Genomic DNA, 25,649 nt, shown 5'->3' on the forward strand with positions numbered 1-25,649 from the left:
TAAAACCGTACGTGATCTTCATAAACCGCTAAAAATTCCTGAAAAAAAACGTAATGATAAGAGTAAGATTTTTTAGGTGGTCCGTTTTACCTACCAAGTCCCGTTTCTCCAGTCCTTCCCCTACATATGCCTCGAAAAGAGTCGAAAATATCATTTTTATGCATAATTACGTCGAATCAAACAAAACGGTATTATTATTCTTCATTTTACCATAAAGTCATATATTTATCATATTACATAAAATTTTATAGATTTACAATTTTCTGTAATTATATTAAATTACACATACATCTCCTGAGGCCATGAATAACTATATACATATATAATAATTCTATATAATTATATAAAATCTGTTTTACTCAGATACATTGCGAATTAGCATTACAAAAATTAACGATGAAGAATAAATTGACATATAAAATAAAAAAAAAGCAGACGATGATTTTAAATAATTACTTGTATAAATTAATTACCACTCGTAACCAAATGTCATTTATGATGAACTAAATTTATGTATAAAATTAAAAATAAAATGAAATAGCAAAAAACTTAGATGAGTCATATCTTACATTCATGTTCAATTATTATTATATGTGCCAAGTATGCTCACATTATTAGCATCAGAAAAATTCAGTACATTTTTTATTTCCCATATTTGTAAACGATGATTAGCTCAGTTTATATATAATATATGGGCGTCTTAAGGTTTTCTTGAAACTTATATAGATTATCCAGTACTAATTACTCATAAAAAAAAAAAAAAAAAAAATTATATACTTATTAATAACTTTTTAAACAATTTATATATACATTCAATACAAAAATTATTTTATTCTAATTACAGATGATGTTATGCTCCAAAGTCAAGATTAGTGATTATTTTGTATTTCCGCAAAACATGAAAATTTTTGCGTCATTACAATAAAATTATAAATCAGTAATTACTCTGATGATTCCAATGTACCCATTGATTTTTCCATCGTTACTTTTAATTTGAATTCTATTATTTCATTTTTCGGTGGTAAAAAATCATAAGAAGCGCAAGCATAAAAAAAGTTACACAATAACTTTTTTTATTGAAAATTTTTATGTCTTAAAGTAATACGCTCGCAATCTATTCCAATAAACTCTTATCACACTAGGTGATTGTAATGTTCTGTTTTATGATTGCTATTGATATCGCACATTGTCAAGTTCAGAATAATTATTAACAATAAGAACAAAGCAGCTGTCAAATTAAACAAATACTTGAACTTTATAATTATTATAGAAATTTTTAAACGGAGAAATTATCTCATAACTATTTTTACACCCGTTTTTAAGGTTTCTTAATTACTGAGAAATAATTAATTCCCAAAAAAGATAAAAATAATTATAGTTATAAATAGAAAAACGTATGGACGTTCATCATTACGATATTAATATGGGATTCCAGTAAAAGAATAAGTCAGTAATTAATTTCAGAATCGATATTAATTTATTTAATCAATGACGTACAGTGACAGTGACATTTAAACGTTATTACAAGATTGTATATGACAACTGTACTAATGTCATTTTAATAATAATTAATCAATCATAATATTTTTTATTTAATGATATATGTTTCTTATAAATTATTTTTCATTAATCACAGCATTACAGAAGCAACTGTATTTATTTTAGTTAAATATAAAATATATTACAGTCATTGTATTGCGTCAAATAAATTATTTATTTATTAAATGAAAAAAAAAAAAAAAAAAAAAAAAACAGTATCAGTCCGTTATTCCAGTGGTAAAGTCATCGATGTTAAGTTTAAACCTGAAAATATAGTGTTAGAATAACACCGGTTGCGGTGTTAAAATTTTTCCCAGTGTTAAGTGGTGGTAAAAAAAAGAGTTTTATTTTTCAAGTATCAGAATTTGAATTTTATTTCAAATACAAAAAAATTTTGCATAGTTTTTAAAATGAATGACACAACAGATTTATTAATTTATAAAAAACTAATCCGAAGAATAATTGTCCATAATTAAATGTTAATGTTATTATATAAATATGAAAAACAGATTTTTATGATTAAAATCTAAAATCAGTGAGAAAAATGAAATAAAATTATCAATGATTAATTTATAATTTCTAGATCAGTTATTATCTTATGAAAAACATCAGCGTTATGATGAAAATAATGATTTAATTTGATAAGTGGTCAAAAATTTATGCAATTCGTACAGTTTGATAAAAGTAACGTTGCTTATTTACAGGTAATAAAATTTTTTTATTTTAATTAACGATAATTTCGTAATTTTAACGAATTATTATTATTATTTTTTTTTCTGTTTTGTAGATCTTGAAACACTTATACTCACACCCTCATATTCCTATAAGAATTAATTTACTCCTTATATACTACGTTTTAATGGTTGGATAACACCTCAAAGTAATACTGCTGCAGTGTAAATCCATTTTAACACTGCATTGGTGTTACAATAAGTCCATTATAACACCGCTTTTTTTGCAGTGTATGGCTTAAACATAATTGCGATAAAGCTTCATCTCATTGCTATAAATAAAAGATTTATTTGTTATAAGCAAATATTTTGTCTGAGGCAATTGTATATTTAGTTTACTCAAATACTATATTTATTTTTTTCATGAAGAGATATCGAACGAAATGTCTGACAATTCGGTTTATACGACAAAAAATTAAATATTTATTTTTTCAGTGTAATTGTATGTAATCTACCTTATCCCCACTATCAAAGTAATCTTCATTATTATCTTTATCTCGATCAATCAAATAAAAGTTTATTATCCTACCGCGTGGGATTTGCTCTCATAATAATAATAGTTTCATAGTTAAGTGTCACGTAGAGCAATATCAGTACTATACCGGTAACTTTTAGCATGCTAGTGTGTACTTGAGGATTCGATAAATGAAATCGTGATCGTGATCTGGCTTAATGACGTCATACGGGTGCAATAGTAGTGGGGCAATGTCGGGTGCTTAGTACTCACAGAAAAAGTCTTCATTACTCCGGCCGGCTTCGATGTACGAGTTTCTTGTTAACAAATGTTATGAAACACATTACATATTCTTGCATTTATTTTGATGTTTATAGATCATAAAAATTACAAGGATTTTTTTTTTTAATATTTAAAATATTTGCGGAAAATAATTATTGAAGTAATGAAGATTTTTTTGTGGACATTATTTTTTCAAGGTAATTGTAAATAGAAAAATTATATTTTTTATTCCTTTATCTTTGAAAGTTTAATTTTATAGTTTTGCAATATGCAAGTGCGGACTTTAAAGTTGATAGGCAAGACTTGAGAATTCTTGCTGGTGATAAAGAATCATTTGATTTATATTTGACGTGAGTGATTTTATTATTTTTAATATTAATTTTAAAAATTCATCTGATAGTGTGATAATTTTTTTTTAAATTTATGCAGAAATAAATTATCAACTCAAGTGAATGTAACCCTGACTATTAAAGATGAAAATTTACTTGAGATAAATCCTGTAACGTTTAATGTTACGGAAAATGAAAGGGATTTTCATTGGAATATCAGTGTCATAGGATTATCTCCAGGCTATTCAGTGATCAGTGCCAATGTAACTCCAAATATTACAGAGTACGTGCAATTAATTTTTTTTTAATAAGTGAAACATCGGCGGAATCAAAAATTTTTAAAAAACTAAAAAAATTTACTTCGCAAAAAGTGTTTTCTTTAAATATTTTGAAATCGATTACTTCAGATCGGAATTAGTTGGCATTGAATGTTTTTATTCAAGGACTTTATTACATCGCGTTATTTTAGACACAAAGTAGACTAGCGTAATCGTAAGTTTCCGCAATCGGGCTAACATACAGCGATTTTTAATCAATTAAAATAATTAATCATTAGTTTTATAAATATACTCGTCTTGTTGAAACACGCGAACAGAATATAATTGAAATTACTTTTTATGTTGTTCATCATTCAATTAACATCCTTGTAACAATGTTTTTTCGTTACATAATTTGAAAAAGTTCCACGCTATCCCATTAAATTTATTTACTTTTATCAGATTATTGTCAATATGAAATTCTACTGATACATATTTTTGATTATTGGTCAAAAAGATTCGTATAATACGCGTTTCATTTCTTACCAAATTTTTGGACTTACCCGTTTCGTCCTTCCGGTTTCGTATTACGCGTCTTTTCTTAAGATTTTTCGAAAAATAAAACCAATGTTCAGCGAAACAGGTGAAGACTACTAGTAATTAACTAATTTCTAATTTTATCTTCCAGTTTTTCTGATGCATTTGTCAGGGTGACAATACAGAGATCAACATTTGTGTATCATTTAAGTGAAGTTGTCGGTTGGATGTACTTTTTAGCATGGAGTGTTAGTTTCTATCCACAAATTTACACAAATTACAAACGAAAAAGTGTCGTAGGCCTTAATTTTGATTTTCTATCATTAAATATTGTTGGATTTTTTTTATATTCTCTTTTCAACTGCGGACTCTATTGGATACCAGACATCGCAGTACGTAAAATTTTCGGAAAACTATAGATAAATATATAAATATATAAGAAGATATGTCATTATTAATTTAATATTCAATTTCAGTCAGAATATTATCGCCGATATCCAAAAGGTTTGAATCCAGTCCAAATAAATGATATTTTTTTTGCTATTCATGCATTTTGGGCTACCGCTTTTACTATTGGACAATGTTTTGTTTATGAGGTAATTAGTTAACATTAAAAAATTGGGAGTGAATTCGGAGTAATCTGATTTTTGATTTAATCCGCAAATTTTTTACAGTTTATGAAGTAAAAAGTTATCAATTAATTTTAAAAATAAGAATAACCGATATATAATTTTTTTAGGTTGGTACACAAACAGTATCGCTTATTGCTCGAATAATTCATGGATTAATCACGATATCTATAGTAATTTTAATTATCTTAGGAGTTGTTAAAACAATTCAATGGCTGGATTTTCTTTATTTTTGCAGTTATATAAAGTTAATTATCACATTAATTAAATATTTACCCCAAGCATATTATAATTATAGAAGAAAATCTACTATTGGCTGGAGTATTGGTAATGTACTCCTAGATTTTACAGGCGGAATACTTTCTATGCTTCAAATGGTACTGAATGCTTACAATTATGGTAAGGGCATTTTATATCCCCATTTTTTTATATTGATCAATTTTGCGTTAATTTTTTTTTTATTATTTTTAACTTAAGCTATAAATTCAAAACTAAAGTTTATTGTGATTATTTTAGATGATTGGAAGAGTATTTTTGGCGATCCAACGAAATTTGGCCTTGGATTTTTTTCAGTTACTTTCGACATATTTTTTATTTTACAACATTACGTATTCTACAGGTTTGTGAAATTCAATAAAAAAAATATATTTTTTTTTTTTCGGTTTCTTCATTGGTTTCGGGTTCATGTTACTTGTAGACCACAAAATATATACGGTATTATACTTTCATTTGTTGTGTCACTGTAATACGATATTATCTACTACCATAGTACAAACTTCAGTATAACGGTAGTATTCTTCACTAAAGTTTAGTGCTTAGTACGAATTTTTCATACACGTGATGTTAAAAAATTTAGATACGAGATTTTATTCAAACAAAATTTATTTGATTTTATTTTCTAATAAATTCCCGAAATTCCTCATCAAATTGAAATTTTGAATTTTTATACCTTAGTAATTTCTCTGATTAAAATCCCTCATTGAAAAGTTTCGATTCATGGAAAATTATCACGGAAAAAAATTTTTGGCTTTCCCAACTACAATACTGTGTTCAAATATTTTAGTAACGGTCATTTCGGTGTGTAGTAAAGTGTATTACATGAATAGTACTGATAAATTAATTCGTAGTAAGCATTGATGGTTGTAGGTGGCGTTACTATACGTGTAGTTGAGGTTATCCCAAGTTGGTGTTGGCATTCCTTTACTCTAACTTGTTATAACCTCAATATCTCTCTGTCTATGATAGAGACACGCAGAATTAAAAATATTTTTTAAAGATCATAATAACTATCAAAAAATAATAATAATTTACGAATTTATAATTACAGGTCGAATCCCATCAATCAGTTGAACTCGAATTCATTTATCGATGTTTTGGTATAAAAATATCGAATGAAAACCATCAAGAAATGAATGGAAATAGAGAAACAACAAAGTATTACTATTAGATTTGTTATCACTCCGCATTACGCCATGTAAATTGTGAAGAATCCTGAGTTAATTCGGAGTAAATTTTTTACCTGAATTAACTTCTTCACTCGGAGTTACAAAGTTTTGAAGAACTATTCCGTGAACGGAATAAATATTTTTTCTAAGTGAATGTTAATTTTATTCTAATCTATATTTACTTTGATTACGGAGTTTTAATATAAAATTAAATTCACATTGAATAAAAAAAATTTTTATACAAAATCATATATAAATATCAATAATTTTGATATAGATTTTTTTCCTCATACTTCACATTTGGAGTTTTTTTTATTAAGTATGTACATAAAACCCACGAAGTAAAATTCACTTCACATTTCATTCGTGTTGACTCCGCATATTTTTTTTTTTTTTGGTGCATAAACGTATAATAATTAATACGTAATTTGGTTTTGGTTTGATCGAAACGTAACATTTCATTAATAAGAATTCTTGCGTGCTGTTTTAAGCCCGTTAAGTTCCGTTAAAAGATAAACATAAGAAAAATAATTAAGACTATTTTTTATACTAAAATGCATATGAAGTACAATGAATGATTATTTGACATCTATTCAGTATTATTCAACTATTAACAATGTATACCTTACAAATATCTAATTTATCCTATTGTTGATTATAATAAACATTTTAAAACTGTATTTCCAAGTATTTGAATGCATCGCACCTTATTTTGAACGAAATTGTATTAGTATAATAAGATATGTTACAATGGTACCAAAAATCTGAAAATAGTTCATCCAAATAAGTTAATAATTAAAAATATTTTAAAAATAGTTTTTAATTGTTATATTTATTACCGACTGCAACAGAAAACCATCTAACACAATGATTCCGTAAGAGTCAAATTTAATATTTCTATGTAGAAGATCATCTGAAAAGGTGATTAGCTGCAAAAAATAGAGATTTTCAATTTTTTTTATAGTATATTATGTGACAAGGGATGAAATGAGACGACTTAAGACAAGCCCGGGCCAAACAGGCAATGAAACTCTTAGCTTTAACGCAGGATAGGAAAAAATATTTACTTATTTAACACTACATGGAGAGAAAATTATAGATACACTTTCTATCAACATATGGAAATAAAATCCACATAGAGAGAATTATATGATAAACTCTACTTTACTCTCTAAACGTGAATAAGTGAAATAGGTGAATATTCACTAATTTTAAGTGCAAACCGAACCAGTTATTTTAAAAAGTGGTTCAATTGGCACTTGAAATTAGTGAATATTCAGCTATTTCACTTATTCATGTTTAGAGAGTACAGTTCTAAGTAAACTCGTGAACCATTAGTCCTTAATTAACATAAATATGACAAAAGAAATTTTATTTTAAGATTTTTAAGAGAGGGCCGTCTTGCCTTTTACTCTCATATATTATGAGAATCATATCTATAATGTATTTTAGTTTCTCTTCATGTAGTTCAATGATAATAGTAAATTACAGCGTTTTTTACAGCTAAAGTTGCACATCGATCCAAAAGTAAATGAATATAAGCAGCCGTTTTTCCAAACTGAAAATAAAAATAAGTTTAGAAATAATAATTATATTGAAAATATGTAAACATTACTTCTCGTGTGATTCTGGTGACATAAGTTGTTAAAGTGACGAGACCAAAAAGATTCATCAAAAGCGATGAAGCACAGTCAATATGCACCAAAAACGAGTCTGCAAACTGACTCTTGATGAACGTTAAAATAAAAAAATATAAAGTAAATGTAGATACTGATATGAAATAAATTACAGCTATCAATGCTGGGAATGCATAAAAATCTGAAACTTTATTACAAATTTCACACAATCTCATGTTGGAATAGTTGATGTATCTAATGTCAGTAGAAACTAATTCATGAATCGTCATTTTTGGTAAAAATATTGCATTAAATTCAGTTTCAGTATTCATATTTCCAACTTTTAATAACGTCTTATTTATAGTTTTGAATCTTTGAATAATAGTATTCAAAAATAAAGTATATTGAATCAAAACCCAACTGCAAACAATACATGGTATGGCCCACAATACCATTGTCATATCGATACGCATAAATATTTCAAGTGAATAGACGCCACCACAAATAATGAAGTTTACAACAAATACAAAAAAAATCGAATAATCATTTTCTGTTGTATAATGTCTGCACTTTTTTAAATCTTTGTCCATATTATGGAGCTCATTAGCGGCATCAACAATTATTTTTTGACGTAACATATAACTGAACCATATGACAATGGCACCAACAACTCCATATATTATTAAACTTGATCCAGCTAATTGAATTATTACAGAATTATCAAGGTTTTTGTTTTCATTATTAAATATATATACGATAATAAAATAAATAAAAAAAGTAAAAATTAAAAAAACATTGTATAAACTTCCATAATTAGAAGTTACGTAGGGATAGACATAATTATTTTTATGATTGTCACTTCCAATAATTTTTTTAATGTTAACTTTCCAAGGTAATAATCCAAGGATTTGGAAAACACTTAAATAACAGTAAAATATAACACGTCTGCACAATAAATTCAAATTATGTTTATTCAAATAAGTGCGATTATTTAAAAGCTTATTATCCATAACTGTTCTTTATATGCTGGTTTTAATGTGGTTACATAAATCAATAGTACACTTTTAATCCTTAAGAGCACTTCATACAAATTAATTATTTATCAAGAGATAATCTATTAATGGATCTAGCGATTAATATTAATTATAATTTATCTTTGATGCATTAAATCTAATTGTTACTTGAATAAAGTAGTAAGTGACAAATAGATCAGTTATTGATCTTATGAATAATATAGTAGCGAAAAAAAAGTTATTAATGATATACTGTAAGCGTAAAAACTTTTTTTCTGCTTTCATAAAATAGTATATTACACACTTAGGAAAGAAAGTCATTTCCATGGAAAATCTATAAAAAACCTATAGAAAATCAAGATGTCAACGCCTAAAAAAATCTCTAGAAAATCTATAGGAAAGTCTTAAAAATCTGCCCGCATGAAAATATCATATATGGTAAACATATATTAAAAAATATATGTTACAGATATAAATATATATGTGACAATACATGTATTCTTATATACACTGATAGAAGGATTTCTTAGTATTAAAAAAGATTTGTTAATATTTAACAAATTATTTCTTAACGGAGCTTTATTTAAGAAATATTTATTAATATTTAACAAATCATTTCTTAAACATCATTTTTTTGTATTTAATAAATATTTCTTAGCATCTAATAAACGATTTATTAATATTTAATAAACGATTTCTTTCCATTTAAAAAATGATTTATTAGTATTTAATAAATCACTTTTTAACATTTAATGAATCACTTTTTAATAATTAATAAATGAATATTTTATATTTAATATATTTTTTATTATTTGAACAAATTTTTTTTTTTATATTTAAGAAATTATCTATTAACTTATTTATTAAAATTTAATTCATAAAATCACACAGTTCAAGAATATATATCTATATATGTTTTTGCATGCAGCTACACACATTCATTAATATTTGTATTTATAAACAAAAATAACTAAAACAACCATCGTATAAAATTTTCTGTTCTTTTAATTTCAAAATACAATTTCATAGTAATTAACACTATAACTAGAATAAACAAATTAAAATTTCTTATATTAAACTACGCTGAGAAATAACATAAAATCCGTTTGATAGTACATGTGTTTTTAATGGTTTTATATTTGATTAAAATTGAACTGAATAAAATTAACAAGGCTTCCATATTTTCATAGTTATAATATGGATGACAATTTACAAAACACTTCTGATATAAATATTATTTAAGTATATGAGAGCTTCAGTTGTAGGTTACGTTTAACCAACAATGCAAGCTAGAACGGAGTAAACAATATGACGTCGCAACGACACACACATATAGCTCTTTTAATACGTGTACACCACTACAGGCTCGTGTGTAGCCCTCTACCGACAAATTCGTCTAAGAAATATTTATTAAATATTAACAAGCCTTGTTTGGTGCTAACAAATATTTCTTTTATGTTAATAAGGCTTTGTTAGCATTAAAAATATTTCTTAATAATAAAGAAGTTACTTATTTCATTATAATAAATATTGTTAATAATTACTAAATATTTGTTAAATCCAAAAAAGTCAGTTGAGAAAAATTTAATAAATCAATTTATTACTCCTAAACAAATCCTTCTATCAGTGTAGAACTGTATATAGATTTTGGTCGATTTCATTATATTTTTATATATGTTTTCTCTTAAATGATTTCATATATATCCGTATAACTTCAATATGTTCAAACATAAATATTATTTATACATGGAAACAAATAAGAATACATATATAATTAATCATTATATGGCATGATATATGTACCATGTATTCAACTTTATAAATTTTACAAATTTACATATATAATTATCAATATATGTAATACATATATGTACTAACTTATAAGTTTACATATATGATTATAAATATATATAATACATGCATTAACTTATAAACTCTTACTCATTTAAAAGTACGTAAACCTCATAGCATTATTTCAAATCCAAATATAGTTAATGAAAATCCTAAACCTATAGCCAAAAATAAAAATGCAAACTTCAAGTTGCCAATATCTATTTGACTATACTTCACAAATGTATCTCCTGATTCAATAATTATTAATTTCTTCAGAGGATCATATAATTCATTTTTGTACCAGTAATCGTATAAACCAGATTGTCGAATTTTGAATGCTATCTGATCAAGCTTGTTTTTCAATGCCCAGTTTTTTCGAGTCCAGAAAGAAAAATATGTTTTGAATAATAATTTATTTGAGATATGAAAATGATGTTCACTAGCGGCTATTACTTGAGCCAGACTGTAAGTAATGCAAGCAGCATTAGTATCATTCAGAACATGTTCATAGCATTCGATATTGCGGTATCCAGTGATTGGATGTAAATATTTTTCATCAGAATTTAACCACAACTTTTGATTAATAATATCTTTTTGTAATATTGGATGGAAGTGAACATGATATTTGAAGTCAAATAAATCATTCAAATTTTCTATGTTGTGTCGTTCTGGTTTCGTTAAAAATGATGATATTTGCCCTTGTAGTGAAGGAGTTAAAATGAAAATTAGTATAGACGCAATTACAAAAGTAATGCGCATCGATGGTCGTTTCAGTTGTGCTTTCATCGCATTGCTCAATATCAATCGTAAAATATCTAAAGCAGCTACACAGTATTGTTGTCTTTTGTTGTTAAGTATAATGATAATAAATGTAAAGAGTAGCACAAATACCGAAAATATTACTATTTTAGTATCAAAAAAATCACTTATTTTGTCAAATGCTGATATGAAATCACGTGGCTGGGTTATAATCAAAAAACCATTTTGATGATGCAATTTGATTGAATCAACTGAATTGTTAACCGTATCCGATATGTATCGATTATTCATACATATATCTTGAGTACCATTAACTAAAGATTCCAAAAATCCTATTACTTTGTTCTTTATGAAAACCCCGTTATCATCGTAATTGATAATCGGTGTAACATTCAAAGCAGAAAATAATGTTGAAAAAAATGCAGCATACGTATGCGGAAAATAATATTCTATGCTATCGACAGAATAATTTTTATTATAAGTCCAGTTTGAATTTTTAACAGGGAACCCAGTGACTTTGATACCGTAACCTTCAAGAAATTTTGTTTTATCAAAAGTTAGGGTGTCGCATATTATTTTATCTGCAACAAAAATGAATGATAAATTATTAGAGAAGTGTTTACTGTTATATTTATTGAGGAAATACCATTTCGATGTGACTGTTGGTAAAGAGTCCATCGATCATCTGGTTTGTTTTTAAGGTTAACTACTTCCTGCCATGATTGTGGTGCCCAATTTGTGAATGGATTGTAAGTGTACAGCAGTTGTTTTGTATTGTTAGTGTGTGCAGGCTGAGGACAAACATAAAAGGATTCCAATAAATCCATTTTCCAAAGCAATTGCAACACTTCTAATGCATTATCATCGCAAGTCATGGAATTACCGTTGCTACTGTTGCTGATGATAAAAAAAAGAGATTCTATACTCCATGATGTCGATGATCTTAATTTGAATAGAGTATTCTGTAGCTTATTGATTGAATCAGATGACAAAATGTAAGTTGGTAATGAAGGATAGTGGCGATTTAAAATATTTGAATCAAAGCTTTCATCAAGTAGAATTATGTCCGAGATAATCGAGTGTCGTGTAGTTAGAAAATAAATTATATCGACTATTTCTGGATTTGTAATGATGGTATTCAATCGGTTGGAAAAACATGTTCCAAGTATTTCAATCTGTTAAAGATAAATTTAATTAGAAATAATGATGAGAATGATTATGTCAAATGGACACCCAATTTTTCATTTGGTCATCGAATTTAAATTCAAATAGGGTAGAGGTACCGTTCTTAGTCTTTTTAGAGCCAATTTTCAGCAACGATCATATGTTGGTTGCTATTAAATAATTTCGATTCATATATATTTAAATTTAAAATTAAAGGCCCAGTGGAAAACAATGCGTGACTTGACATAATCTTTCTCTTCAAATACTTGAATGTCAATTAGAGTTTAGAAATTTAATTAATAATTACCAATCCATTAGAAGACAATGAAGAAGTCGTGGATGATAATATTGACAATGTATTCACTTCATTGACTTTATTGTACACATTAAAAAAAAATGAAAACCAAAAAATGGCTTTCACTAACCACATTATTGTGATAATTTGATAGTAATATTAATGATTATTTTTTTGAAAACTACCGAAAATTACTGATACAAATAGAGTCGACAACTTTTGAACAAAATGCCGTCTTCAGTATTGCGTAAAGTGTGCATAACTTTCGACTGTCTCTCTATGCAATATCATTAATTTAATAATTTCATATGGATAACATACCATTATATCCTCACATCATATAATTTATTAAGCGTAATTAGTTTTTTTTCATAAGATATTCTGTGTTGATATAAACAGAAGTTATTATTATCGTCGAGTAATTATGATGATGATAAGTAATAAAATTAAATTCCAAAAATAAGTTTTGTTATTTTCTTTCATAAATTAATTATTGATGACTAAACACAACAAAATAAGAGGAAATTGGATTGATTATAAACAATTTATTGACTTTTGAGATAAAAATTATATTAATTATAATTATTTTATATTAATATTTTTTTTATATTTGTACTCTAGAATGTTCATTATTGTGTGCATCATATAAATATTTAATGAACAATTTGTAATTAAGTGAAGTGGTTTGAATAAAATTAACTATATGAGATAAGCGCAATTTCATCAGATAGTCACTTAGGAAGTAAAATTGATGATTATGATGGATATTTTCAATTTATTATTTAAATAATTGTAGTAGTGTATCATTTCAAAAGCTCTTATTCATAATAAATATAGTCATATATGTATATATACATAAAATAACGCAACGAGGCCCCTCAATTTGCTTCAAGTTCGCCTAAACTAAAAAGTCAGCGAACCAAGTTCTATATTTTTGACCCGGGTTGCCATAGTCTCAATTAAAATGTAAAAATCCATTAATTCATTTTCATTATTAAATTAAAAAATTTATTTTTCATTTACATCAAAAGTTAAATCATGTAACACTACTTTCATAGCAATTGGATTGTCCCGCGGCACCTAAATGAAATATTGGTATTATTAAAATATTTTGTAGATAAATATTTGGATGCTAACATACTAAGTAATTACATACCATGTGTCCTGATCGATTGATCCAATACAGTTTTAAATTCCCATACTCTTTAACGAATCCTTCGATAATATTGTTGACAGAAAATGACACTCTTGAGGCTTGCCGCCATGCTTTAGCGTTATTCCATTTGAGTTTTCTCATCCAAGCAAGAGTACTAGGTGACGGAACTACCATATCAAACTGACCAGTATAGACAAAAATTTTCAGATCTGTTTTCAACAATAGTCTTTCAACTATTAAAAATAATTAAATTGTTAGAGTAATTTTTACTAATAATTAAGAGACTAAACGACATTTGTTTTTACCAATATCAGTAACAGGTTTCATGTAATCATTCATCAACTTCATGGACACACGATTTGAATACAAATTGTAGGTGCCATTGAGACCAAGAGCTTTCTTGACGTCATTTTCCATCAATTTTTGAATTAGACTAGAAATATTAACTGGATTCGAAGGGGATTTCACTTGAGGAAAATTATAATTATTGGAACTGTTATTAGTTGGATTCGTTTTTTTTAAGATGTTATAGACATCGACATTATCTACAACATTATAAATGGTATTCCACATATTTTTATAATTTGCAAATGCATCAACCCATTTTTCTTTAGTAATTGATATTAGGATTTTATTAACTGATCTATTAATGTCACGTTGATCAATTCTGTCTATCAAACCCTGTGTAAATCATTGTATTATTATTTATGAATTGTTAATTAGTCAGTAATTATATTTATATTTATATTATACTGTACCATATTTAGGAGATACGAAGGTAGAGAGCGAACTATTTTACGAAATGAGATAGGCGAATCACCTATAGCGAGTCCTTTCAATTTGCTTCGGATATTTCCATTATTTTGAGCCTGAAAAATTGAAAATAAATTCAAAAGTCAGTGGTTAAAATAAATTTTCCGATGGCAAATTACGAAAGAAAATACCTGAGACCAAAGAAGAGCGAATTCCACAGCCATTTTTCCACCGTAAGATTCTCCTACGATGTAAGTAGGAACGTTTCCAAACTCCGGGATGGTTTCCAAAAATTTTTTGATACAGATCACAAGATCTTGAGCGATCTGCGTGTTGTTTTTTGCCATCAATGAATCATTTTCCACAAAACTGAACCCGACACCTACTGGGTTATCAATCAATAAGACATTGTAGTCGTTTACCCATGTGTGATTTCTCCGTTTGAGATTGAGATCAAGTGGACCAAATTCGTGAAAATTTCCATAGCCAGTTCCGGATACTCCTGGACCTCCTTGTAGCCAAATAATTAAAGGCTTCTCAAATACATTGAAACTGTCTAGTGTATTAATTGTTGGAGGGTTCACGTAATACAGCCACCAAAACATTTGAGCACCTGGTCTTACTGTCACGTGTCCCCAGTCTTGTTTACCGGGACCGAAACCTACTTTTCCAACTTTGCTACTCTCTGCTACTATTGACAAATTCGAATGTTTTTTTTAGGTGTAAATTACGGTCTAAAATATTCATACAGGAACCCATATGGATTGACCGAAAATATTATGGGAATCTATCGATTTGTAAACGGAAAAATTATTTTTGTTCGAAATATACTATGGTGTCGTAATCAAATCTGATTATTTTAGCCTCATAACGCGAAGCACATGTTTAAAAATAACGATCATAATAAAATTTATAGAGGCCACAGTAACTTATGATTTTACCATGGCTATAGATATTATTAAATAGTCTGGTGTCGCTATGACACCAAAGCATTTTAAAAAAGAATAATTTTCTTTTTTTTAAAGATTTATTTTGAATATATCTATGGAAAACAGTACGGGATTCTATGTTTAGAGAAATTTTAAGTTTCAGTAATTAAAACTCTTCAACTAAAACGTTCAAGTGAAGTACTTAGATAAGAATTTGACATTTCATGCCAATAATTCACATTTTTCTGAGTGTATAGAAATCCATAAGAATTCTTATATGAAATTTTTACTGTGTTGATAATAGATTAATACTGTACCCTGTACTAAAAAAGTTGAAAGTAAAGTCATGATCCATATCCACTTCATTTTAAGAAATTAATTTTTTTATCTACGCTGATTTTTATAATAGAAATTCTTTATTTTAATATTTTTTTATATGAATCAATTTTTCATGTATATTAAAAACATAATTATTATTTCTATCGCAGCATTATAATATTGTTTTTTTATAATTATTTCAAATTCCTATTATGGCTTTTTAATTAAAAAAAAAAAATCTGATTTCTGTCCTATAGTTGACCTGTATAACGTCAAACAATCTCCTGTTAGTTGGACGGAATCAGTTGAGATTCACAAGAAAATTTAAAATTTTTGAGTATTTTATGTTTCCCGAAAAAAATGAATATTTTGAACTGAAAATTTACCTGCAACATCGTCAATTATATAAAAAAAAAAATATATTTACAGAAAAATAAATTTAAAGCGTACACTTTTCACAAAATTACTTAATTATGCTCTTTATTAATGAAATATGATCAAATTTTTTAATAGCTTATGATTACTAAAATTTATCATCAATACAAAAGTACTATGAATATTTATATTTGCAGTTTGTTAGAAACATTAAAGCAGAAAAGTAACATCTGAATTTACAATAAGACGCACTAATATATATATATATATTTAGATAATGATTAAATACCTACCGTAAAATTAGAGATACATTTACAACATAATTTTCCAAACGAGTATATTAATGAATTTTATACATAAAACCATTACATTAAATCTAATAATAACTCAGCGTATCGATGTACAGTTCTTACATTTGACACTAAACACTAATGTCTAACTAACAGCACTCGATTCGTAATGATATCTTGATAATTTATTAAAGCTAATTATTTCCGTAATCGCTATTTGTAGTTGAAATATTTCTGAGAACGTATCGATAAAAAAATTGATTAAAGTTTTATTTCTCAATATTCAATACTATCATAGACTGAAAGATTCCAAGTTATAAAAAAAAAATCATTCATTTAAATGCATTCCCTACAAAGTGAAAAATTGGGAGTGAATATGGATTTTATTTAAGTCACTCGGAGTTACGGAGTTTACAAAAAATCACTCGTATACAGAATGAATAAGGAATTTATTTTTTTGCGAAGTCATTTCGAAGTAATGTGAATATTATTTCAATCCTAGACGGAGTTACAATCTAAAAATAAACTCCCAAGTAAATTTTACTCCAAACTGATTGAATAAATGAGAAATCTTCCGTTTCGAATTCACTCTGGATTTAATCCACGTTTACTCCACAAATATTTTACAGTAACAGATCCAACTAACGATCAATTTTCCATATTTGGTGGTAAAAATTTCCGTAAAGTTCCACAACTTTGCCGTAATTTACAGGAATTTTTTGTAATTTACAGTAAACACTAAAATTCACAATTGATTAATCTACAATATATTTGTCCATTTTTTGAAAAGTTCACCGTTTTTTTCGGTACGCGCGTAAATTAAATCTGTCAGTTATTTTATTAATTTGTATTCATTACATGATTGAAATTTTCACTAGATGTTAAATCTTGAAGTATTGCATTAAAAGCAAAAGGATTGTCACTTGGCACCTAAATCAGATAATTATTATTGTATTATAAATTTTCAATGTTTGATGTTAATTTTATAAGAAAAATACGATACCGTATGCCCAGATCGATTGATCCAATACAGCTTCAAATTCTGATACTCTTTAACATATCCTTCCACGATATTATCGACAGTAAATGAAACTCTACTGGTATTTCTCCAGGTTTCAGCGTGTTTCCATTCAAGTTTATTCACCCATGCGAGGGTACCGGGAGTTGGAATCACCATATCTAATTGACCCGTGCAAACAAAAATCTTTATATCCGTTTCATTCAATAGCTGCTCGACTAAATGAAAAAAATGTATATTAATGGAAATTAACGTTACTCGTTTATTAACAAAATTGTAATGAAAGACGTTGATGCTAATTTACCAATTTCAGTAACAGGTTTCAGGATCTCATTTTTAAGGACGTTATTGACATCTTCTGAATACAATCTATAAGTAACGTTGAGACCGAGAGCTTTTTGAACGTCACTTTCCATAAGCTTTTGTAGTTGGTCAGAAACATCGACTTCTTTCCAAGATGATCGATAATTTGAAAAATACTTGTGGGAATTATCAGTTTTTGAATTTTTTTGTCTTAAAATATTATAGACGTCAGCATGGTCGGTGACATTGTGAATAAGGTACCAAAAAACATTGAAAGATTTTCTTGCATTTTCCCACTGTTTCTCTTTTATAAATTTTGCAGTTAATGCACCAAAACTTTGAATTTTTGAGAAATCTTTTGTTTCTATTAATCCCTAAAAAAATTTAATAGACATTTGACTGCTTATTTAATCACGATTAAAAATTGTAAAATATAACAATAATATTTTTACTGTATTTAAAATATATGTAGGTATAGAAAGTGCTATATCACTCATTGAAATTGATGAATCACCGAGAGCAATTCCTTTGAGTTCGCTTTGAATCATTCCGCTTTTTTGGGCCTGAAAAATAGTTGTAAATAAATTTCATCTAATACAGTACCGAAGTTAATCAGTTTGTTGAGAAAAATACCTGAGACCAAAGAAGAGCGAATTCCACAGCCATTTTTCCACCGTAAGATTCTCCTACGATGTAAGTAGGGACGTTTCCAAACTCCGGGATAGTTTCTAAAAATTTTTTGATACAGATCACAAGATCTTGAGCGATCTGCGTGTTGTTTTTTGCCATCAATGAATTATTTGCCACAAAACTAAACCCGACACCTACTGGGTTATCAATCAATAAGACATTGTAGTCGTTTACCCATGTGTGATTTCTCCGTTTGAGATTGAGATCAAGTGGACCAAATTCGTTAAAATTTCCATAACCTGAGCCGGCCTCTCCTGGACCTCCTTGTAGCCAAATAATTAAAGGCTTCTCAAAGACATTGAAACTGTCTAGTGTATTAATTGTTGGAGGGTTTACATAATACAGCCACCAAAACATTTGAGCACCTGGTCTTACTGTCACGTGTCCCCAGTCTTGTTTACCGGGACCGAAACCTACTTTTCCAACTTCGCTACTCTCTGCTACTATTGATAAATTCAAATGTTTAATATACTTTAGACTATTTATAATTTAATCTATAAATTAATAAGTAATAAATGCTACCGTGTAATAAAAAGAGCAATAGTAAACTCGTAACCCGAATCCAATACATTTTGAAAATTAAATCTTTTTAACTTTTCTTAGATGACAGCGATACGCAATTTTTGATTTTTTATGTTTATATTAATCAATTTTCAATTTATATTTACGTCAAGTACGTCACCACTTATAATTTTGAATTGTATAATTACACGTCAAGAAAATATGAGTTAATAAATATATTGTTTTATTGTACTCTTTGGTGTTACGTCACTATAAACTAAAAATATAATACTGAATTACGACCAAATTTTTCAACGCCTTAAGTATACGTCGTCCGACAATAAAATTTATTCCCAATATAAAATTATTTTAAATAATTTTAATATCTATAAATTTAGTAGGCTAGTTAATAATAATCATCCTAGCAGGAAATTACATCGAAATTTTTGATAAGAGATTTAAGTGCGTAGTTAACGAATATATTAATGGAAGATTAATAAAAATTTTATTAATATATAGAAAATGATTGATGTATGACTTTCAGTTGATTGGAAAAACCACGATATTTTTATCATAACTTTTTGAAAAATTAGATCTACGTTACTTCTAGCAGATCTACGGAAATCAGGAAGATCTCATAATTGCCAGGGCTTTTTTTGTTCAAGATATCTACGAAAATCAATAGAAATCTGTGTAGATCTAAAATCATGAAAGATTTACGGTCATCTGAGATCTTTATTAGAGATCACCATAGGTCTAGAATCATTTCCCCGGAAATCTTTCAGAGTTATGGTCAATCTTGAAGCAAAGGTGCCAAAATATTCAGTACAAATATTCAAAATCAATTTCTTTTTTTATTAATATACCTTTACTCTATATATGGAAAATAAAACACAAATTGCAAAATTTCTATGATAAATGAATTAGATACGACCATTTATATATAATCGATGTATGATTCATATATATATAAATCGTACATCAATTAATAAGGTTAGAAAACTATCAAAAATAATATGAGTTCCATTAAAAAGAAATTTTAAGTTAATAAAAAGTTATATAATTATTTAAATACGCAAAATATTAAAAAACTTCATATATATATAGTCTTAGATTTTGTACATATATTTTACGTCATTTTTTTATTTTCTAACAGAATTTATTTAAGATCTTATCAGTAAGAATCTACCCAGGTAGCACAATTGCCTTTATGACATATATAAGATATCAGTTTTTAGAATACTTTTGACTTGTCAATAAGGCATCAATATGTTGACAAAATGATCAGAAATTTATGTCACCGAAAAAATACCTACTTAAAAGACTTAAAACAAGTGACAACAAAAAGTAAATTACAAATAGTGGCAAAAAAGTCATCTAAATGACTTTTCAATTGACATGAGACAGGAAAAACAACACAACTCGTCTCTCTTTGGAACCAACATTTGCATGTCGTATTCATGCCAAAAAAGATAATTCTGGGACAAAAAAAAATTTGTCTTGTCCTTTTAAAAGACATCTTTAAGACATCTTAAGTTCACTCTGTGCTTTTTGAGTAATTGATTTTCGCGCGCTTTCAAACTTAGAATTTAAATTTCCTGCCATCTATTATTGACATTAGAAATCTCATTTTTTTTTGTCGTCTGTTTACATTTGCATATTAATTTTAATTTTATTCACATTATCATTAAATAGTTACTGTTATTATTATTATTATTAGTAATGTTGAATAAAATACTTAAGGAATTATATGGGAATAAAAATCCTGTCAATTGTGATAGTGAAAGAACTTGATGATCTTGATACGTCAGGTTACAAAAATGTTAAAAGATAAAAAAATTTATACATTTTGAGTTATGTTCCATTATTCAAAAATAAACATCAAAAAATTTATCAAAAATTAATTAAACTAATATGTAGTACATATATATTTACTTTAATATGAAAGTATCGTCATAATGAAAAGTTAATGCGCAATGAAAAAATACAGTGAATTAATTATTAATTAATTAAAAATTTAAGGGTTGATTAGAAATTGTTGATAAAAATGAAGGGGCTGGAAAATTTTTTTTTTACTTTATTTTTAATTTCCCATGTTAAAGGAATTTCAAATAATTGCAATGTACGTATTAATATAATAATTAATTATTTACTACATTAATTTATGTCGACAAATAATGAATTTATTTATATTTTTCTTTATTTATTTATCATTTACAGTATGAATATAAATATTCATGTAATCAAGACGAGAAAGATAAAACAATACCAGGATCACATATTGCCCATAAAGAATGCAGCCTTGATAATATTTTAGGCGACGCAAATTATACTCTGATATTATCGGAAAATGGTTTATTACCAACAGGTAATTTTATTATAATTAATTATTTTATTTATCCGTTTAAAAAACTTAAGTAAATAAAAAAATTAATGCATCAATTAAATTTGAAAATCCCTAAGTAAAAAAACTCCGACTGGAAAAATCTAATTGAAAATTTTGGCAATAATAAAAATTTTATTTACTAATTTTAGGTATAATGAAAGTAAATATCACGTTACCCAGCGTTACTTGCATTTATAAAGTCGCTCTACTAGTCAATGACACAATTAAAAATGACAATGAGTGCCGTAACCATGAATTTAAAAATATTTTAAATTCGGAATTACACTCAATCGATCAAACAATCTGTTCATCAAATTCAAATGTCGGAGTTGATCATGACAGTTCATTAAAAAGTGACAAGTCAACCGAAAAATGTCAGGTAAAGTTGTGTAATTTTCTTTTATTATTTTAAATCTACAGTTTTTTTAAATTTCCCGCTGAAAAAACTTAAAATTTTCAAAAAAAGGGAAGTTAATAGAGATCGAATGTATTTTCTAAATAAATTATTATTCTCTAATTTTTCTTTTTTTTTCAGGAAGGCAACATTTCTCTATACTTCGAGCATGTGTACTCAGGTTGTTATGCCTTGCGTTACACAATTGATGATAACAATTATGCAATACACTCAAATAAATATATTACAACAAGTTATCAGCGTGCTGAAGTTATGGAGCCTGTATCTCATTGTTATTATGATGACAGAGCGACCAATAACAATGACCACAAAAGGTATCGAACCATAAGACAAAAAAAAATTATTTTTTATTTTAATTGCTTGGCATGATCTCTTTAAAATTTAATTTAATTTTCTCTTGGCTCTTTTTTTTGCAGCATTAAATTTATTTGTAGCAAAGAAATACTTAAAAATAAATTTGAATGCTTTAACTCATACTGAGGTGGTTTAGTTAAGGCTGTTTTGATTTTAAACTGTTTAATTATAATTTATAACGAGCTTGTAATTTTAAATAATTTTTTGAATTATTTATTGTAATTATTTTTGTATTGTTTTTGCTGTATTTTATTTGGGATCAGAAATTAGAATGTAATTTATTTTTAGTAGGAATTTAGTAACATTTACATTCAGCATTTCAATACTTTCTGGCTCTTCGAGTTTGATATTGCAATTAATTCCACTGTCATTTGAAGATGAAAATAAAGAAGAGGCATGTATTAAGTATGGTAAAAAGCCTCTTGATCCTTGGGAAATTAGTTTGGTAATTTTTACTCTTTATTTTTTTCTAAATTTTATTATTTAAAATTTGTTTTTTTTATGTTGTTTTAAATTAGTTGTTTTCAAATGTAGGATTTAATTAAAATGTGTATGCGTATAAGTATGTGCATGTCTAATAATATTTTTTCTGTCGATTATTCTCAATAGTTTTTATTTGTTTAATTTAATATTTATGATTGAGGTTTGACATTTTTATATCTGTGACCAAATTTCTCGTGTAAAAGTAATGTTGAAAAAGCGATTACTATTCTAAACTTCAAAACGTAACACAACGATGAACTTTTTTTGAACTTTTAAAAATTCAAAAAAAAAAATCAATGATCAAGGGCTGAAATAAAATTATTTCAGAGCAGGATGAAGTTGACTGACATTACCCGCAGTTTGAAATCGTGTTTAATTCTGAGTTACACACAATATTTTCCATGATTACCTGCACTGATACTTAAACTCTATCAGCAGCCAATCAGAAACAAATTAATTTAAGACCAATAGTGTGATCAATTATTAGCGTAAGAGATATTTACTCCGGGGAAATTTTGTCGGGAATATTAACACATACGACTATAAATAATAATAAAATTCATGTAGTCATTAAAAAATAAACGTGAAACAGATTTACCAAAAATGTCGAAGTTTTAAATTTTATCAAAACATTTCAAGTTCACTCTTGCATATATTCAAATAATTATAACATAAATATATTCAGTCCCGATTTAAAATGTCAGGTCTCAATTATTTTATCGGTACTAAAATAAAAAATTAATAATTAAATAATTATTTCTAGTATGGGTCTAGTTTATCAATAAAAAATTGTAGCTCTACAACGGTGAGTTTTTTTTTAATAATAAATATATATCGCATTACTAAATTAAAAAAAAATAATTTTTATTCGTAACATTTTTTAGACGTACCCCAATATTTTTTTTTTTTTTTCGTAATTAGTAATGCGATATTTTGATAAATGCATATATTATATTATTTATTATATTTATTAAAAGGTTCATGATTCAAATGGAAGCTACACAGAAGACATTGAGTGTATTTTTGTTCTTCCAGTTCTATATAATGAGAGTTATTGTTTCTTAATAACATTAAATGATGATCGGTGCATAAGACAAACAGTTTGGAATCCGCCCTCGATAAAAGATGAATCCAGTCCGTCTTGCACATGGATATCACGTAAGATAAAAGTTTACAAGAATAATAATAATATTTAAACTCTACAAAAGTAATGAAAATTAAATAAATTTACAGATTGCACGCGAGTATCTAAATCACGACAAGCTGTAGAGTATAGCGGAGAACTGTTAGCAAATAAAACAGTAACAGGAAATATTAGTTTGTTATTACCAATAGCCGCGGGTATTATTATTTTGATATTAATAATAAGCGGTACAGTTGTGTGTGTTTGTCGTCTATACGTTCGTAAATATCGACAAAGTCCGTATTTAAATGCAACTCTGAATGATTTGAAAACTAAAAATAATTGTGAAGTTGATGGGGTTGATACCGATGATGATAATGATAATTGTAAAGCCATTGTTATTTTTTATGCAAGAGGATCGAAAAGTTTTATGAAATTTATTGCTGTTTTTAGAGAAATTGTTGAATATTATGGCAACTGTCATGTAAGCCATTTTTTATTTATTACACTGTAAAAAACGGTGTTAAAGTTAACATATTTTAACTCCGGTGTAAAAGTGCTACTTATCAGTGTTATCTACCTGGTGTTAACATGGTGTAAAGAAACAGTAAATTAAATCCGATCGTAGTATGAGGGTTTAAGTATATGTACTTGAAAAATGAAACTACTTTTTTTTTAACACCGATAACATAAACACCAGCATGACGTTGACTTACACCGTTTTTAACAGTATACACCATTTTATCTCTAATTATTTTTCATATAAATAATTTATTTTAGGTTTACGATTGGTATGCACCTAGCGAGTGGGACTCGGTGGCTAGAGTTGGTGCTCATGATTGGGCTAATAATTTATTTGAAAAAAATTACCGCGTAATTTGGATCGACACTCCAAGTGCAAGATCTCTAATCAACATACAAAATTCATCAGATAATAATGGACAGTTAAATGTTGACTCTATTAGTGACTTTCGTGATTTAGCACTTGCTGCTGTTGTTAATTGTGTTAAACGCAATATCAAACTACAGTATACCAAACATTTTATCGTACGGTAAGAAAATTAAATGTTAATTTTTATCGAATGGTTTTAAAATTCGAATTCTAATTTTGTTAAATTCTTTGCTATAAAAGTTTTTTTAAAAAATGTGAACAAATATTTCCTAATTAAAAGTTTATTTACTGGCTCAGTCATTCTACCATTAAGTGAATAATTAATAAATTTTTTTTTTTACAGGATAGAAGGATATAATAATGAAAATTCACCCCAAGATCCTTTTGCAGATTTATCACCTCATGCTCGTTATCTTATTCCTTATCATCTCAAACAATTACTTTCGCATTTGTAAGTTTAAAATTATTTATCATTAATTTTAATTTTGAAGTTTTTATTTAAATTTTTGAATTGAAAATACTAAAAATAAATTTTATTTTAGAACTTTGAAAAGATCTGAGAATAGTAATGATGAGATAATCAGAGAAGAAACTCGACTTCGAGAAAAATTGATTGAAATGAAAAACGACTTGTAGTCGTCAAGTTTTTTTTTTCATTTTTTTTACTGAAAAAAAAAAGTTTATTAAGTTTTTTTTATACTTAATTTTATATTTATATTAAATATTTAAGATTTTTTTATAAAGTTATTAATAAAAATAATTAATCACAAATTTTTTTTA

At 26.9% G+C, this 25,649-nt stretch overlaps 5 protein-coding genes across 7 annotated transcripts; 2 read left to right on the forward strand and 3 right to left on the reverse strand.

Annotated features, from left to right (window-relative positions):
• The first annotated feature begins 3,112 nt into the window (after positions 1–3,112).
• Positions 3,113–6,883, forward strand: LOC103573927 (cystinosin homolog). Its single transcript, XM_008553218.2, has 8 exons — positions 3,113–3,203; positions 3,266–3,356; positions 3,436–3,618; positions 4,281–4,521; positions 4,606–4,725; positions 4,869–5,157; positions 5,275–5,377; positions 6,086–6,883. Exons 1-8 carry the CDS (start codon positions 3,170–3,172, stop codon positions 6,138–6,140), a joined length of 1,116 nt encoding a protein of 371 aa, XP_008551440.1. The 5' UTR covers positions 3,113–3,169; the 3' UTR covers positions 6,141–6,883.
• Positions 6,884–10,772: 3,889 nt separating this feature from the next.
• On the reverse strand, positions 10,773–12,581 carry LOC103574161 (uncharacterized). Its single transcript, XM_014442568.2, has 2 exons — positions 12,071–12,581; positions 10,773–12,005 (listed from the first exon to the last, which is right to left on the reverse strand). Exons 1-2 carry the CDS (start codon positions 12,297–12,299, stop codon positions 10,795–10,797), a joined length of 1,440 nt encoding a protein of 479 aa, XP_014298054.1. The 5' UTR covers positions 12,300–12,581; the 3' UTR covers positions 10,773–10,794.
• A 920-nt stretch (positions 12,582–13,501) lies between these two features.
• On the reverse strand, positions 13,502–16,874 carry LOC103573935 (retinoid-inducible serine carboxypeptidase-like). Of its 2 annotated transcripts, none has more exons than XM_053739958.1 (7): positions 16,708–16,874; positions 16,039–16,425; positions 14,984–15,480; positions 14,798–14,908; positions 14,345–14,720; positions 14,040–14,272; positions 13,502–13,963 (listed from the first exon to the last, which is right to left on the reverse strand). In XM_053739958.1, exons 2-7 carry the CDS (start codon positions 16,085–16,087, stop codon positions 13,892–13,894), a joined length of 1,338 nt encoding a protein of 445 aa, XP_053595933.1. In that variant the 5' UTR covers positions 16,088–16,425; positions 16,708–16,874; the 3' UTR covers positions 13,502–13,891. The 2 variants fall into 2 exon arrangements, with proteins under 2 accessions (XP_053595933.1, XP_053595932.1); XM_053739957.1 differs by having other exon boundaries at positions 14,984–15,483.
• A 407-nt stretch (positions 16,875–17,281) lies between these two features.
• LOC103574170 (retinoid-inducible serine carboxypeptidase) lies at positions 17,282–19,419 on the reverse strand. The gene is made up of 6 exons (XM_053739959.1): positions 19,238–19,419; positions 18,659–19,158; positions 18,478–18,588; positions 18,027–18,399; positions 17,708–17,940; positions 17,282–17,634 (listed from the first exon to the last, which is right to left on the reverse strand). Exons 1-6 carry the CDS (start codon positions 19,284–19,286, stop codon positions 17,545–17,547), a joined length of 1,356 nt encoding a protein of 451 aa, XP_053595934.1. The 5' UTR covers positions 19,287–19,419; the 3' UTR covers positions 17,282–17,544.
• A 1,449-nt stretch (positions 19,420–20,868) lies between these two features.
• Positions 20,869–25,621, forward strand: LOC103573947 (uncharacterized). Of its 2 annotated transcripts, none has more exons than XM_014442685.2 (11): positions 20,869–21,338; positions 21,437–21,584; positions 21,752–21,981; positions 22,138–22,331; positions 22,660–22,816; positions 23,618–23,659; positions 23,832–24,012; positions 24,088–24,461; positions 24,758–25,029; positions 25,213–25,320; positions 25,412–25,621. In XM_014442685.2, the coding sequence occupies exons 1-11, from the start codon at positions 21,264–21,266 to the stop codon at positions 25,503–25,505; spliced, it is 1,875 nt and encodes a 624-aa protein (XP_014298171.2). In that variant the 5' UTR covers positions 20,869–21,263; the 3' UTR covers positions 25,506–25,621. The 2 variants fall into 2 exon arrangements, with proteins under 2 accessions (XP_014298171.2, XP_053595935.1); XM_053739960.1 differs by having other exon boundaries at positions 22,663–22,816.
• The last annotated feature ends 28 nt before the right edge of the window (positions 25,622–25,649 follow it).

This window comes from Microplitis demolitor, chromosome 6, assembly GCF_026212275.2.
Source record: "Microplitis demolitor isolate Queensland-Clemson2020A chromosome 6, iyMicDemo2.1a, whole genome shotgun sequence".
NCBI classification, from domain to species: domain Eukaryota; kingdom Metazoa; phylum Arthropoda; class Insecta; order Hymenoptera; family Braconidae; genus Microplitis; species Microplitis demolitor.

Excerpts from the sequence above, each read along its gene's own strand:
- LOC103573927 (XM_008553218.2), top strand. The coding sequence starts at position 3,170 with ATGAAGATTTTTTTGTGGACATTATTTTTTCAAG. Across the intron at positions 3,204-3,265 it reads GTGGACATTATTTTTTCAAG|TTTTGCAATATGCAAGTGCG; the intron begins GTAATTGTAAAT and ends TTAATTTTATAG. Across the intron at positions 5,378-6,085 it reads CAACATTACGTATTCTACAG|GTCGAATCCCATCAATCAGT; the intron begins GTTTGTGAAATT and ends TTATAATTACAG.
- LOC103574161 (XM_014442568.2), bottom strand. The coding sequence starts at position 12,299 with ATGACTTGCGATGATAATGCATTAGAAGTGTTGCAATTGCTTTGGAAA. Across the intron at positions 12,006-12,070 it reads CCAACAGTCACATCGAAATG|ATAAAATAATATGCGACACC; the intron begins GTATTTCCTCAA and ends TTTTTGTTGCAG.
- LOC103573935 (XM_053739957.1), bottom strand. The coding sequence starts at position 16,087 with ATGAAGTGGATATGGATCATGACTTTACTTTCAACTTTTTTAGTACAG. Across the intron at positions 14,721-14,797 it reads CTTCGTATCTCCTAAATATG|GGTTTGATAGACAGAATTGA; the intron begins GTACAGTATAAT and ends TGATTTACACAG. Across the intron at positions 14,273-14,344 it reads GAAACCTGTTACTGATATTG|TTGAAAGACTATTGTTGAAA; the intron begins GTAAAAACAAAT and ends TATTTTTAATAG.
- LOC103574170 (XM_053739959.1), bottom strand. The coding sequence starts at position 19,286 with ATGTATTGGATTCGGGTTACGAGTTTACTATTGCTCTTTTTATTACAC. Across the intron at positions 18,400-18,477 it reads CTACATATATTTTAAATACA|GGATTAATAGAAACAAAAGA; the intron begins GTAAAAATATTA and ends AAATTTTTTTAG. Across the intron at positions 17,941-18,026 it reads GAAACCTGTTACTGAAATTG|TCGAGCAGCTATTGAATGAA; the intron begins GTAAATTAGCAT and ends TTTTTCATTTAG.
- LOC103573947 (XM_014442685.2), top strand. The coding sequence starts at position 21,264 with ATGAAGGGGCTGGAAAATTTTTTTTTTACTTTATTTTTAATTTCCCAT. Across the intron at positions 21,585-21,751 it reads AAATGGTTTATTACCAACAG|GTATAATGAAAGTAAATATC; the intron begins GTAATTTTATTA and ends TACTAATTTTAG. Across the intron at positions 23,660-23,831 it reads AAAATTGTAGCTCTACAACG|GTTCATGATTCAAATGGAAG; the intron begins GTGAGTTTTTTT and ends ATTTATTAAAAG.